The following is a 15493-nucleotide window of genomic DNA, read 5'->3' on the forward strand; positions in this document are numbered from 1 at the left end:
TATTGTATTAACAGAATAAGCATTAATGATTATATTGAATTAACACAATTATATGGAGGAACCCAGCTAGGGTTGCACTTGGATCTACACTACAGGGACACACTCTGTGGCCCAAAGCTACCAGTGGTCCTACCAAGGCTTTAGACTAACCAATAAAGAGAGTATCTGCAGCTCAGGGTTGAACTATGGAGTTCTTAGTGCTCTCTGAGCTTGGTTGTTCTCTTGCAGACATTTCATTACCCAACTTTACCCTAGTTGGGTAATGAAACATCTGCAGGCAGGCAACCAAGCTCAGAGAGCATCAAGAACTCCACTTTACATGAACTTTTCATAGGAAGGAAGGGGGAAATTATAAATGACAATGGAAATAATGTTTCATTAAATCCAATCAATTGATTTTCTGCCTGGCCATGCTCACTTTTTGGGCTTCCCGGATACCACTCAGAGTTCAGCTTTGTCCTTGGACCAAGAATGACAACAGCAAAATGTGCATCCATCCGTAATGCACATTTAAGCCAGGAGGAGGAATGCAGAAAAAGCTAAATGATGAATGAGTCTGAAGCACAGTAGCTGTCACTCTTATCTAAACAATAATCAGAAAAAGCAAACTTTCTAGCATTGTTTTCAGGCCAGACTAACCAGGTCAGGGATTTCATATTTCCTGTCAAACATAGGGGGGAATATCGGAATATGTCCCCTTTCCTCATCCATAGGGAAGTCTGATACTCCAGTTCTTGATCCCAAACTGAATTTTCACTAAAGATGTTATATTCCCAGTGGAAACCTTTAAAGCTTGTCCCTTGTACTCTTCAAGGGATCCCAAAGAACCGTTGGCCATCAAGTAGCTTAGGAACATGGATGCATAGCTCTCCAAGTATTTCCTATTTAGTGTTTAAACATAAGGCTTAAATGGTTAAGTTATTGTACTAGAACTGGAAGAAGCCATGGAAGATCAGCGAGTGGCTTTGTGCCAATCCTTCTCTCTCAGCCTAGCCAGACTCACAGAGTTCTCATGGGGGGAAAATGGTGGAGGGCATACTAAGTATGCTGCTTTGAGTTCCTGAAGCAAAGCAGGATATAAACCTAACAAATTAATAAAATAATATTCTTACTTCCCAACAGTCCCCCAAACTTATACTTTGGAGCTGAAGCCAGGGGTCCCCCTCAGCTGAATGAGAGGAAGACACCAAGCATGGCAGGTTGGTTTACAAATTTGGAAATAAGTAAAGCAGTATATGTTACTATACTTCAGGGACCCATAAATGTGGGGTCTCTCACTATGTAACTGCATCTCTTGCCTCTTATTTGCTTTGCTAAACTACATGCAGTTTTACTCTGACCAAAGCATTTACTTTCCAGTGGTGGGTCAATGAGAATAGTCAGAAGGAAAGTGCTTTTTCACAAAGCACATAGCTAACCTGTAGAATTAGCTTCTACAAATATTCATAATGGCTACCAACTTGGACAACTTTAGAAAGAGCTTAAATTTATGGAATGTATACATTTATAAATTTATGGAAAAGGCTATTGATTACAATGTCTCTACATCGGCCAAATTCACACAACATTTGTTGCTTATTCAATAAAGCATAGATAAACCAAACAATGGTTTGGCAATGTATCCTATCTCAGAAATAATATGCCTGTCAATACCCATGCTGAGAAACAGAAGCAGAAGTGTGCCATTGAGTTTATGCCCAAATTGTGAACATCTTAAAGGCATTTGACTGGCTATTGTAGAAACAGGATGCTAGCTTAGATCCATCTTTGGATTAATACAGCCAGACTCTTCTTATATATTTGTAAAATGTCTGTTTAGCTAGGGCGTATACAGAATGCAACATTTATAATAACAGCAAAACATGAAGATGAGTTAAACAGGAGAAAATGTAGTTTTGATCAATATTGTCAGTTGTTATTTAGTTAGATGTTTTCACTGTGACATTTCCCTCTTTCATATGGTTGTAATTTTGTTGTGCTGAATTTTATTCTTTGTCTCCAAAAGAAAAACAAATACAGCAAAACACTGTCTACAAAGAGTTGTATTGTTAAAGTTTTGGGCTGATCCTCTTATCATTTGTAACTCAACATCCATATACATTAGCATGGAAAGATTTGGGTGAGAAAGGATCAGATTGGACCTGAGCTATACATCTGAAGAACTGCACTACTATTGTTCATATTCCAATAACGGTTTAACATGAACTACAGCAAACCCTTAGAATATAATGCTTTTTAAGAAAACTATCTGAATAACTCAAAAGGTCAAAACTATACTGATAGAATAGTACAGAATGACACTAAGGAAGGACTGGGTTCCCACCAGATCATCATCATCATAACAAACCATTGTGATCTGGTTAATGTTAACATTAGCCATGGTTTACACATCCCAATGCCTGCAATCATACAACATTTCTGTTTTAGCATGTTTTAGATCCCATTCTGATTTAGGGGAATGTTGAAAAACTTTGTTTTGTTTTTTTTCATGAACCTTCACCATAATCACCTTTCATTCAGTACCTTCTCCAGGGAATAATTGTAAGTATTATATAACACAACTTCCATGTGAAATAGGGTTTACCAATGATGTTTCTGCGACTGTTCTAATTTTAAGTATATCATTCCATAATCAACAGCCTACATTGGCTCAAAGTAAGAGGTTTTGGGCATGACCTTTGGAGGGTGACTGTCTCTTTTGATACCGTTCAAGAGATTGCCATGTCCAGTTCCTCTAAATTGTTTGCTTTTCCCTCAAAAAGACAATGCAACTGGCTTACCCAGGCCACCTTTTTTCTGATACCACCAAGCAAAGGCTCTGAGATCAGCTTCTACAAGCTAATTACTTTTCAAGATGCACAAGTTTCTAATGCTGGGGAATGCTTCATAGTTGACAGTGACAAATATGACCAACATTAGATTAAAATAACAAGCTGATAAACAAATTACTCACTAAAAATAAATACTGGATTAAAGCTTTTGGAGGACTGGAATAGCTATGGTAAGAGCACCCCCATGTGGAACCACAAAAATACAAATTGTAAGAAAAAATAAGATTCAGGGTATGGAAGAAGAGAAAAGCAAAGCAACAATATTTTAACTATATCCAGAAGAATTTTAATTAAACCAGCTCAGGGTTTTACACTACTTTGCAGAAGATTGTAACCCCCTGCTTCTTGGTGTAGGGTGCAGCTTCCATTACAAATTATAATATAAAATAAGTAAAGTATAACTTTTTAAAAGTGCTCCAATTCCACAAAAGCACGCTGTGTGCCATGAAAATATCCTAGTGGATGTCCTAGCCAAAAACAGACAAATTTGCTTCCCTGATTGAATTTGATATGAAGGGAGACATTGTGAAAAAGAAAAGAGAGATATTAGCTATGGGGCCAGGAGAATAACATTATGCTGTTCTTGCTGGACTGGGCCACTTCACGCCAGAGATGGAGATTCTCTTATTTAAATGCTTTTTTTCCCCCTATCAATAATTCCCAAACACAGAAAACGTAGAACAGTTCCAGCCTAGCCTTTTCCTTAAAATGCTGATAACTAAGGTACAAAGTGATGGTAGCAGAAGGTTAATATAGGAAAATATTCAAATAGGTGACCATTCAGTTTATTTATTTTATTTATTTATAAATCAAACTTGTATGCTGCCCATCTCACTATACAGTTGCAAGTGTAAAGTTGACAAGGTGATGGCTCAGGTGAGAGGATGTATGGCTTTCTGAAGCACCTTTGTGAAATGCAAAGTTCAATGAAAAGTTCAGCACCATGGAAAGTTCCACAAAGTACTGGCCCTGAGGTTCTGGATTTCAGAGCCATGACTTGCAATATTGCAAACCAAATCAAATCTTTATCATGGTCATAGACCAGGAGGTGCAATGCTACAATTCATGTCAGAGACAAGCTACTTGATAAGAATATATGAGAAACGTGATGCTTCAGATCACAGGCATCTCTAGTTCATATTTTGTTACTTCATGGCAGACTAGGTGAATTCAGGATGCTCACAGTCAGCAAATAATGGCAATTATACTCTTATTCTGGTTCATTGATATCTATTATATTCTGTCTTTCAATCAAAAGGTAATATGCAGACATCAGTGGTACTAGCCATTAATAGCCATACATTATCCTAAATACACCTAAATTGATGTCCATCACTGCGTCTAGTGGAAGAGGCTTACAAAACTATGTATACACAGCCAACAGAGATCAGAGCAACTTAGGCAGAAGACATTTAGAAACTCCATCATTCTCCGTCAACTTTTATTTCAAAAATAAAGGGTTTTAGGCTAAACTTCTTCCTCAGGATTGTGGGAAATGTCCCAAATTGCCCCTGGTTTGATTTTTCTTTTATAATAACCATGAAAGGAAAAACATGCCTTAGAAAGAATCAGATCTTGGTGGATTTGAACCAGACAGTGACCTGGTTGACACAGTGCATTAAGTTGTGGTTTACCAAATAAACTGCAATTTAACTGTATGTTAAATGGAAATGGAACAAGTTACCTTATGTGGCTGTGCAATATGTACACCTAATGACTCTCTACTCTGACTTCTAGTAACTATCAGGAAAAGGCATTTTCCAATTTTGTTGCCCAGAAATCAATGCAAGACTTTCATGTTAATGCATGTGCTTTATCACCAAGCTATGCTCTGTGAATTCTGAGTTTCTTCACCAACTGCACATTATCACATTTGTACTGATACCTCGCCAAAGACATCCTGGCACATACCATTTGTCCTTTACCTCTTTGGGGCTTTCAGTGACTTTTCTCCAAGACTCAGAACTCAAATACTAATATTGACTAGCCTTCTTGATTAAGAATAGCAATGTGAAACCTTGTTGTTCAACAACCAGCACAGTATAGACATACTGTAAACCCACACCCATAAAAAGGGAACAAAAGCAGAATTTTCTAATTTTCTACTACACATGCTCTCATTTCACTAGGGTATGTCTGATCAAAGTGGAACACACAATGTTATGCCCACACAATTATTTCTGTTCCTGTTATGTGCCAAACAGTGGTATATTGGCACTAAATCACAGAGTCTCCATGGAGATTCCAGATGTTGTGATCTGGAAGCATCAAATGCTCTTCCTAGTTTAAAAAATAATTTTCCAAATACAGGGGGAATGGCTACAAAGCTCCATGGATGCTTTTGTATCAGTGTATGCTTTTTTTCTTTAATCCTTAAAGCTACACACTGGTGGTAAGAAGATTTATTGATTTATTGATTTTAAAGAAAACTGGGAGGAAAGTATTATGCTGACTACTTAGTCCTAAATTAGACTGGGTCACCAAATACTTAATTACATTAAATTAGAAACTGAAGCAGGACAGTTTGCGTATTATCTAGGTTAGCCATAGAGGTGAGGGTAATTGAAGGCAATAGAAAAGAGAAGTATAAGGTAAAAGTATCTTCTCAAGGAATACCTCCTGCCAAAAAACTGGAAAAGGATGACTTTTTGTTCCTCAGTAACACTATTCATCAAAACGCTCCATTCTCATGGTTGTGCTTTAATGCTACTTCGATAATGTCAGATCCCTGGAGCTGGCTAGCAAAAGAAAAGTTTAAAAAATTATCCCTTCCCATTGATTTCCTCTTTTTTAATGTCCAATGTTTCCATTCTAAAAGATGAAGGCAGCACCAGAGTTGACAGATTAAGATTTAAAGCCTGAATTAAGGTGTTTCCTCATTGTAATAATCTGACCTTTAAATACAGGTACCAAGGTTAATGCTGGCATATTATTTGTGAATTGAGAACTTCAACCAGTGGGTTTTAAAGAGCAACTTCTAGAGCTTTGATGTTTCACAAAAGCATTCAAATCCTAATGTTCATGAAAGAGGAGAGAGTGTGCAAGTATTTGGGGCAGGGGAAAGGAGGGGATACTCATGGGTGAGAGAGGAGGAGGACAATACAGGGTTGTGATTTATCATCAGGAAGATTGTCTCCAATCAAAGAGCACTTTTTCTTAATCAAAGCTTTATTAAATTCTGGTAATAAATGGCTCAGTTGTTTAGGGATGGAAGAAAGAGACATCGGAGGATATATCGTTGGCTTCAAGAACATTCATTCTTTGTCTATGCGGGATTGTGTGAGGGCCTTTTCCATTTGGCAGATACTTTAAACACAGCATAAATACTGCTGCAGCTGAGTGTCACCATAACTTAGCAATGTTCAGTGGTTAGCTTTTTTCTCCAAATTGAGGTTTTCCTTCTCTGCCACCAGGAACCTTCCCTCCCCCACAAAAAATAGATGTATTCAAGTTTATTTCTAAGCCAATTTCCTGGTCTGCAAAATGTCATCTCATCTCTCCTTGAAGTCACACTGATCCCATCAGGATAGTGGAGGTAGTAGTGACATAAGAATCACAGGAAGAAGCAAGCCCATCTCTCCCTTCCCTTAGTGGACTTGACACTCCTCCCAGCATCATACTAGGACAGAGGCTGGTTCACCCTTAGGAAATGCATTTTTGTAAGGTACTAATATTGGAATGGTTCTTGGAGGATGGGGAGCCAACAGACTTTCTCATCCAGACTTTCCCAGCCTTGCACCTCCAATTATTTGTGGACAACAACTCCAAGCATCCCCAATGGTCAAGGATTACTGGGGGCAGGGTTCTCCAGGAATTAAGTTAGAAGCCCTATTTGAAGATGCTGAAGAAAAACAACACTTCATAGAACTTACAATTCATGTATGATTCAAAACAGAAGTCTGTTCAAATGGGCAGTATATTAGTGCTGCTTACCCAATTCCCTGCCCTAGGTTAATTATACTAACAGCATCATCTTTACTTACCATCACAAAAATGCCCCTTGAGCCTATAGGCATTCTTGCAAAAGCAAAACAAGGTGATAAATCTCAATGCTTGAGTTAGAATAAGAAAATAAGATAATTTGTAAGTAGATAACCTTCTGGAGATGGGGAAGGACCTAGAAGTGAGACCAAGAATTAGCCTCAGTTTGCCTTCTGTCACAACTGACTAGTCACAGCCACCATTTTGTGAGAACGACTATACTATGAATCTTGCCCCTTTATTGATGGCACCAATAACTTTCTTATTGCTTTTGGTAACTTATGAACCCTAAAGTGAGGTACACATGGTGTGACATGCTCACTCTGCACTACATTTTGACAGTCTCAGGGTCCTGTTGCATTTTCAGAGGAGTGATACTAATTAGAATGAAGGAGGGAAGAGATGGACAGACTTTAGGGAAATGAGAATATTGCTGGGTACGCAGACAGCACAGGAAACAGTGAGTAGGCAGAAAAAGTGAGAAAGGTAGAAAAGCTTACTTGATTTCAACAAAGCTGCCAGAGCTTCAACAGCTGCCCTAGGGAGAGAAAAGGAAAAAAAGGGAAAGATCATTTTCTTCCATAATTTCAGTAACCTTTGGCTTTCTAATCTCTCCTGTGGTCCCCCCAGCTACTGCAAACTGATAAAAGAGCTCCAAATAAAAGATTTTATTTTGGTATTCCTACCAACTTGGAAGGCTTCATTTTTTGGGCTTGGTTCCATGAAACAATTAGCCCTGGAGCTTTGCATTAGTACTGGCTGATCTGCACTGGGCAGTTTGTACAGTTATCCCAAATGTCAAGGCAATTTGGGCAATATTTTATTCTTGATTGAGTGTCTTCAGATCTTCTCTCTCTCTCTTGCCATCTTTTACTGCTGGTTTGGCATTAATAGTCAGATCAAATCTAGGCTTGGCTATTAACTAATTTCCTGGTGCTTCAGCCAGCTGTTGCATTCATAAATAACACTAAACTGGGATTTCTGATTTTTTTTTAAGGCACCCAAGAAGTACTGGATCTAGGAGAGTTGAAAAAGGGGCCTCAGGAGCTCGGAACCAGGACTAGTTTCCCATTCATCTCTTTTTCCTTTCCCATTCTTCATAAAGGAAGACTGCAGTGTGCTGTAAGTTCAGGTACACCACACCCAGTGCTCTATTTTCGTATTTCAAATTATTTTTTAGGCCCATTTGCATCTAGTTTGCCCACAGTTATTTGTTAAACCTCCTTCTACAGGACAATTAAAATCTGGAACTTCTTAAGTTCTATCCTACTCTAGAAAATTATTGTGATTTTGAGAAAACATTGGGGGGATTCTTTTTTCTGAATTTAAGTAACATCTGCCAGTGGAATTGGGGGGAGGGGGTATGGTCAATATCGGCAAGCTGGCAAATAGAAAGTTACGACGTGCACATTCAAAAGGGTGGGGGTTGCATCGCAGCATTTCTCCTGCCATGTTTTGACCAACCCCAACATTCCCATTCAAGGAATATACTTCAACAGCAGAAATATCAAAGGTGGAATTCACAAAGGCTCAACCCACACTATCTATTTTTCCAGAACAAAACATATACAAAGTCTTAAATGGTCAGGAGGCATCTACAAAACCCTCACAGCCTCACTACACTATAGTTTTGTTATGTTATTAGCAGGTAGAAATATCTATGTAACTCTGTTGTGATTGTGGTCCTTCAAGTCAACCCTGACTCCTGGTGATCAAGCTGATGCAGTTTTCTTGGCAATATTTAAGAAACGGATTGCCACTACCTTCTTCCTAGAGCTGAGAGCGTATGACTGGCTCATAGTTGCCCAGTTGGCTTTTGGGCCTAATGTAAGATTAGAATTCATGATTTCCTGGCTTCTAATCCAATGCCTTTAACCACTACAGCAAGCTGGCTCCATCTGGGCTCCAATGATAAGCAGGACTAAGCCTAATTAGAACTTGGATGGGAGACGACCAGAAAACCCCAGGGTGGCATGATAGATTGGGAAATGGAAAAAATAATGGAGAATATGCATAGCTCAGAGATGAAATGTTGGGATCTTTGTGTTCGCTGAGCTTGGCTTTTTTTCTTGCAAAGGTTTCCTTGGCAAACTAGGTAGCATCATCAGTGCTTTGACATAAGAGTGGGGTTTGCCGGCTGTTTATGTGGGGCAGTTTTTCCTATCTGTCTTGTTGTAGTTTGTGAACCTGCTTCTGATTTGGCTTGATTGGTTGCCTTGTTGCATCTTAGATTGTTCTTGATTGCACAACCAGCAATCAACATATGAATAAGGGAGAACCAACACTATAGGCAAACAAACGCTTGCAAGGAAAAAGCCAAGCTTAGCACACACCAAAATTGCAACAATGGATAAAATACCCCAGATGTAGCTGGTAACCAACTAAGAGAACTACGTCCCCATGTCCATGAAGTCACCTGGAATCCAACTCAGCTTGAAATTGATATACCTTTAAGCTCTTTATCAACAAAGCCTCTAATGATTCACATTAACTTTGGCCCCAACCCCATTATCAAGCTGCAGCCAGAAATAAATATTTCATTGCCATCCAACTGTAACACATTGCAAGTCCACTCCATGGCCAAGAAGAACTGAGATCCTAGCACATCATTTCCCACCAACATCTACTGCTCCAAGGTCTGCGCTCCTTCCTTGTTTGACACACAGAAGCACACACAAATATTTTGGAGCCCTAGAAGCAAGCAAATGAATAGCCCGTAAGAGCCAGCTGGGCTGACGCTTTGGTGCTAGCAATTTGCTGATTGAAAAACAGGGGTGTGATCACAGTCATTGGAGGGAGAAATGACAGCCAGACAGTTACTGAGAGCTGGCCAATGCAATACTAGCCAGTTTGAGCACTGGGGTGCCACCTGTTGGCACAACTATTAATAGACTATGTCAGCCTACATGCAGTAAACACTGAAATCCTTGTGCCCAGTGGAGATTATGAAGAGGAACAAGATGGAGACAGGCAGCTTTAACAAAGAAGGGAGAAGAAAATTAGCACTTCACCCCCACCCACTCCAAAGATGTTTTGCATTCACTGGAAGAAAACGCAAAGCATTAGCAATACTTGTGTTACTGCTGTGATACCATATTTCATTGGTACAGGATGATTTACCAGATAAAACCAACCATATAAGAAAAGCAACAACATCACTATCCAAAATCCAACAACCAGCTTAAGTGAACAGTATCCATTTCTCTGGGGCTTGAGCAGCAAAATTAACCTTAAAAGGGCAGGGTAGCTGCGTCATATGCACTAACAACACCCATTGATAACACAATTTAATAACTTCCATTCATAACTAGGAAAACATGGTTCATCCCAGGTCCTCTTCCTTCAATAGTCTCTTCCCAGCATTATAAATACCACATGGGCAGGCCTCCATGAAGTGAATTCCCTTAGACCTCCTTCAGAATAAGAGTAGATCCAAGGGATTTTAGGCATGGCAGTCATGGCAGCTGGAAAGAAGACTCCAGAGAGCTCCAAGTTCTCCCTTTATTATATTACATACTGTCTTGGCACACTCTAAAGCCAACTAAAACTTAGCCACAAGCTCTTGAGAAGTTATCTAAATATTTAAATGTCCTTTCTAGATTTTGTAATCTCAGATGCCTACAAGGTTGAAGATTTTGGGGGAGGGCATTATTCTTTGGGCTTGAGAATGATTTCAAGGCTGCCTCCTCTGACTTGAGGAGCCCCAAATATGAACCTGTCTTCCTCTAAAGACTTCTCAATCATGTGTTCTTCTTGAACTAGAAAGTCTAAGGGTTGAAGGACAGCATTGCTGGGTTTCACCTCCAGGACATTTCCTTTCTAGAGATGTTTCTGGATAAAATATCCTCAGTGAGGTGCTATGCTTCCTTGCAAAGTCCCAAACTTTGTTCATGATTCTAGATTCCAAGGGATGGGGTTTGTTGACTTAACACTACTGGTTAAGTAGGAGGAGGTGGTGGAGGGATAATTGAGAAATGTATGGGGATGTTTGTGCAAGAGTGAGAAATATAAAGAGAGAAAACAAAGCTCTGAAGCATAAGGGAAAGAGACCATATGCTAAAAGAACAGCCTTAACCTTTGATATGAGAAAAGACACATGGCAAAACTTCACACCAAAGTTTTGATTCACAGACCTTGTTAATGGCTTTTGCATCAGTTTTCTGTATAAAATAACCAAGTTCCCAGCCAGCCTTCTCATAACATAGACGCAAAAGTACATATCAATATAACAACAGTATTGCCTAATATTCCCAAATTTTGGAGCTTTTGGATACATTGAATTACATCCCCCATGATAAATTTTAGTCATTGAGGGCATATGTGATTGATGGGATTAGAATGGGTCTCACAAACATAGAATGAGCGATACTAAGTATTAAATCACAATTTATCAAATTGAAAATTACAAGAAACTGGGACAAAGAAGGTTAAGGTGCATATTAACAGACAGCTCATTCCCATTCTAAATCTATTATTTATTGGCATCAAATCTTCATGATGGAGAGCCAGATCATAGGTCAGTTCAGTCTGAATGCCACAGTCTATCCTGAATGTACTCCTATTCTGCATAATTGAGTGGATGGACTGGCCCATCCTATTAAGACTTCACAGGTTAGCTTGTTTTTGGTCTACAGTAGTATCTTATAGAGGTTTGTAACCATGATCTATGGCTTAAAAATGTAAACTCAGCCAACTGTAGCATACTTTAAAAAAAAATTACCAAAACCTTGGGTTTTGTTTTGTTTTTCCAAAAATTGGCCCATTTATGGATCATTCCAAAATCTCCAAGAAATATTTTTTTGGTCTACACATTCAGTTGGTTGGCTGATCAACTAACTGGTGAAAAGGCAGATGATGACTCTACAAATTCTTTAACAGGTTGACTGCTCTTTTTCTATGGTATAATCATACAAGCTTCTTCATAATCAAAAAACCATTGGAGCAAGGAAAACAGAGGGGAAACCTGTAGCAATCTGGCCACAGAGCTCTGAATGACAAAAAGCTTTTGAAGCATCTCCAAATTACAGACTGAATTGTGAACAAGGAAACAGATTGACAAATGCTGCTAGCAAATTAAATGTACTCATACTTGAACAACAGAATGCAGGGAATCCTCTATTGTTCTCCATGCCAAATGAAAATTGGATTATCTAACAAGACTGGACAAGGACTGTAATAAAGAAAGAACAAGCTTTTATCTTCATGACGCCAAACCTGAGAGAACTTAAATCAAAATTCTTACACTTCCTATATACTTTTGCAAGGGGATATCAGACCAGATTTCACACTTCAATGACCATAGTCAAATGCATTTCACCACAGCTGAATTCCTCGACATGCATATGTGTAAAATAAATGCACACTCTGCACATTAAGTCCTGCAAAATTTCTGGGTTGAATTTTTCAGTATTTCAAGTTGCCCTCCAATTTAATTTTCCAAGCTGAGTTGAAGCATGCAGCCTGATTAAAAAGAACCACACAGAAGATTATTAGCAATAATTTCATTGTTTGGAATGGATGCTTTCTCCCAGGTCAATTAAAACACCTACTACTTTGTTTACACAAAAGGCTTGTGACTCAATTCAAGGGATTTCAATGTAAAGGTAAGTGAATAAAAGCTAAACTACATAACCTAGTGGAATGTTGGCTGGGTAAGCTCTTTTCTGTTGCAAAGTTGCCTCAAGAGGAAGAACCCTGGAAAAAATAAATAAATAAACAGCATGCCACCCCTCAGTCATTGTCCATGTAGGATCAGCTACTTTCCTCAAAAAAAAAAAAAAAAACAAAAAAACTGTCTCACAGCTACTTTTCTATTTACTGTATTTTAGAACCTTGTTAGCAAAATAAATGAAATTCAAAAACAGTACCAAGAAAGGAATTTCAAAAACCTAGCAGGAGAAGCATATTTCTGAAAGGGCTGACTAACATGCATATCCACAGAAATGACAACCAGAGATCCTCCCTATGATGATGGACTACAACTCCCAGCATTCTTGAGCATTGGGCATAACAGTGCTGGGCAATGTAAGGCAGTAATATCTGAAAGGCTACAAATCCTGTACTAATTCTGAATCTAGCATGAAGATTTTGTTTTGCCCTGAGGCTGAAACCCTATGCATTTACTCTGGGAGTAATTTCCATTTAACCCAGCAGCTGGATTTATACATGTCCTAAGCCATCCACCAAAAGGAGAAGAGGACAGCAGAGGATGAGATGGTTAGATAGCATCGCTGAAGCAATGAGCATGAAAGTGAGCAAACTCAGGGAGGCAGTGAAGGACAGGAAGGCCTGGCGCGATATGGTTCATGGGGTCACGAAGAGTCGGACACGACTTAACGACTGAACAACAACAACAAAAAGCCTTTTAATCCATGGTTGGCTGAAGAAATCTCAATGACTGAGTTCATACAACAAACTGAACTGAAACCAAACCAACCATTTAACACATATATGAGAATTCTTCACTGAAAACCTCTTTCCAATAAAAGGACCTCAATGCCATGCTTTGGCTATGGAACTATGCTCTGTAAACGTCTTCCTTCTTCAGTTCTATCACTTCAAATGTGCACTTTAATCAACAAGGCAGACTCCAGTAATCTGAGACTCCAGTAATATAAATTATTGTAATTGCTATGGTTAAAAATTACAACCCAAACTGTTGCCTTCACCACAATGAATAAAGGCTTACTGATGGTATTTCAGCATTGCATGAAATCTCAGCCTCTAGAAATAAGCTTAACAAAATAATGCAGCAGTTGTAAGAGTGCAGTTTCAGGATCCATATGAGAAGATGCAATTGTCTGATATCACACCAGGCAGGATGTTGGTTTGTACTAGTGCTTTTTCCTCCAAGTGGCTTCAGTTATCCAGGTTCATAGACAGAGAGATTTCCTAGTTTTGCTCTTTGAATTCCTTCTTAACAAGAGGTCCTGGGAATGTAATATGGGTCTTTCTGCACACAAAGGTTCTGCTTGGATGTTAATCTGTAAGATAGAATCCTCTTCAAGCCAAGCTTGACTCCAAGTAAGATACAGGTATTTTTCTTGGCAACAGTATAAACCTGGTTTGCTATTGCCTTCTTCTGAATACTTTCTGCCCACTTCTCAGACCACTCTACAACTCTAGAATTCCCTGGTGGGCCCCGCCCATGTATTTACCAGGTCTGACCCCACTTAGCTTTTGCAAATCAGCCAAGGTCAGGTATATGTTGCTACCTAGCTTGACCACTCTAGCTGCTCCTTAAAAATTAAAATTCAAGATCCTGTTCCAATGATCTGGAGAAGCCCCATAAGATTTCAAGTCACTAGGTGGAGAAGAAGGCCTGACACATCTGACACTAACCAAGTTTCTCCCATGCCACAAATTATACTGTTTAGTTGAGGGAATACATTCTGCAAATACTTCTTGCAAAGAAACATCTTCATTTGCCGGAGTTATCTGGTATGCAAAATAAGGCCTTCCTATATTCTTGGTGTAAGAATCAGAGTACCTTACTGCAACATTTTGACCCAAAGGAAGATTCTGTCTTGAATTAAGACCTAACCTATTGTACCCTGGCTGTTGAACTCTCTTCTATAAGCTTCTGTATTCTCCAGCCAGTGCATACCTTTCAGGCACTTTGTAGATAAAAGATAATTCCTGTCAAAAGAGAACCTAATGCAAAGTGTTCTCAGGCCATTGCTTGCTGATGTACGAGAGATAAGAGTCCTCATTTTTAGGCTTATCTATGAAGAGATAACATGCAGCAAAACTAATTTGAAAACAGATGAATGAATGAATGGGGAGAGCTGGGGACAAACTAAAAAGAGGAGATCAGCCAACATAGCAAGATAAGAAAAAATGGCAGGAGATTATTCCATGAATAATAAATCCCTGGCCAGAGGAGTGGAATAGATGGCAGTGGAAAGAACCAGAAGACGACCTCAATGGCAAAATCAAATACCCATCTCTCCACAATCTTTGATGAGGGCAAGGAGCGAGGTGAAAAAATGGTTCTTTCCTGTGGAGTCCATGGGGTTCTCTGAGCTTGGTTGTTTTCTTGCAAACGTTTCGTGCACTGAAGATGTTACCTAGCCGGGTAACGAAATGTTTCCAAAAACACGTTTGCAAGAAAACAGCCAAGCTCAGAGAACCCCAAGGGCTCCATAGTTCAATCGTGAGCTACACATATTCACTTCAATGGTTCTTTCCTTCCAGGAGTTTAAAGGGCCTGACATTAACTGCATCTCATCCATTAGGGCAGGAGGTAGAGAGTGAGGGGAGCAGTGAGCTGTAGGGGAAAAGCTGCCATGGGATCTCCTCAGCACCATAGTAGAGGACCAAAGGCAGCATTCCAGAAGATGTACCAGGGAGAATGCCAATAGCCATGATCGCCCGATTCCAGTCATTTGGGCATCTGTGGAGACTTCAGCACTAAAGATGGCTAGCAATGATGGCAGCTGTGATCCATCATATCTGGAGCACAGCAGCTGGGAGAACATAGTTGTACCAAGGGATTTCATGGGATGAAAGTTGTGGAGAGACGCAGCTTATTGCCTTGACCATCACCTGGTAGAAAGGCAGGTACAAAGTTGGCAAGGGTTTCTCAGCAATGGGCTGAGGAATTTGTGAGCTAAAGACCATGCATCTGGAGGTGGTATGTTTGCTTTTCTAATGACACCCTTTTTGCTTGTCCTATCCTA

General features: G+C 39.4%; 1 protein-coding gene across 15 annotated transcripts in view; it reads right to left on the bottom strand.

Moving 5' to 3' along the window:
- The window catches only part of AGBL1 (AGBL carboxypeptidase 1), a 484353-nt gene that overhangs the window by 424181 nt on the left and 44679 nt on the right, over window positions 1-15493 (bottom strand). For all 15 annotated transcript variants that reach the window (XR_015795343.1, XR_015795337.1, XR_015795339.1 and 12 more), the window contains one exon: window positions 7313-7350. Coding sequence is in view for 6 of the 15 variants with exons in the window: in XM_088136392.1 (XP_087992518.1) it covers window positions 7313-7350 (38 nt within the window). In the remaining 9 variants the exon portion in view is untranslated. The remainder of the gene's footprint in view (window positions 1-7312; window positions 7351-15493) is intronic.

This window comes from Python bivittatus, unplaced genomic scaffold (assembly GCF_059951505.1).
Source record: "Python bivittatus isolate LINGU-HERP-01145 unplaced genomic scaffold, Pbiv_v1 ctg000140_np1212, whole genome shotgun sequence".
NCBI classification, from domain to species: domain Eukaryota; kingdom Metazoa; phylum Chordata; class Lepidosauria; order Squamata; family Pythonidae; genus Python; species Python bivittatus.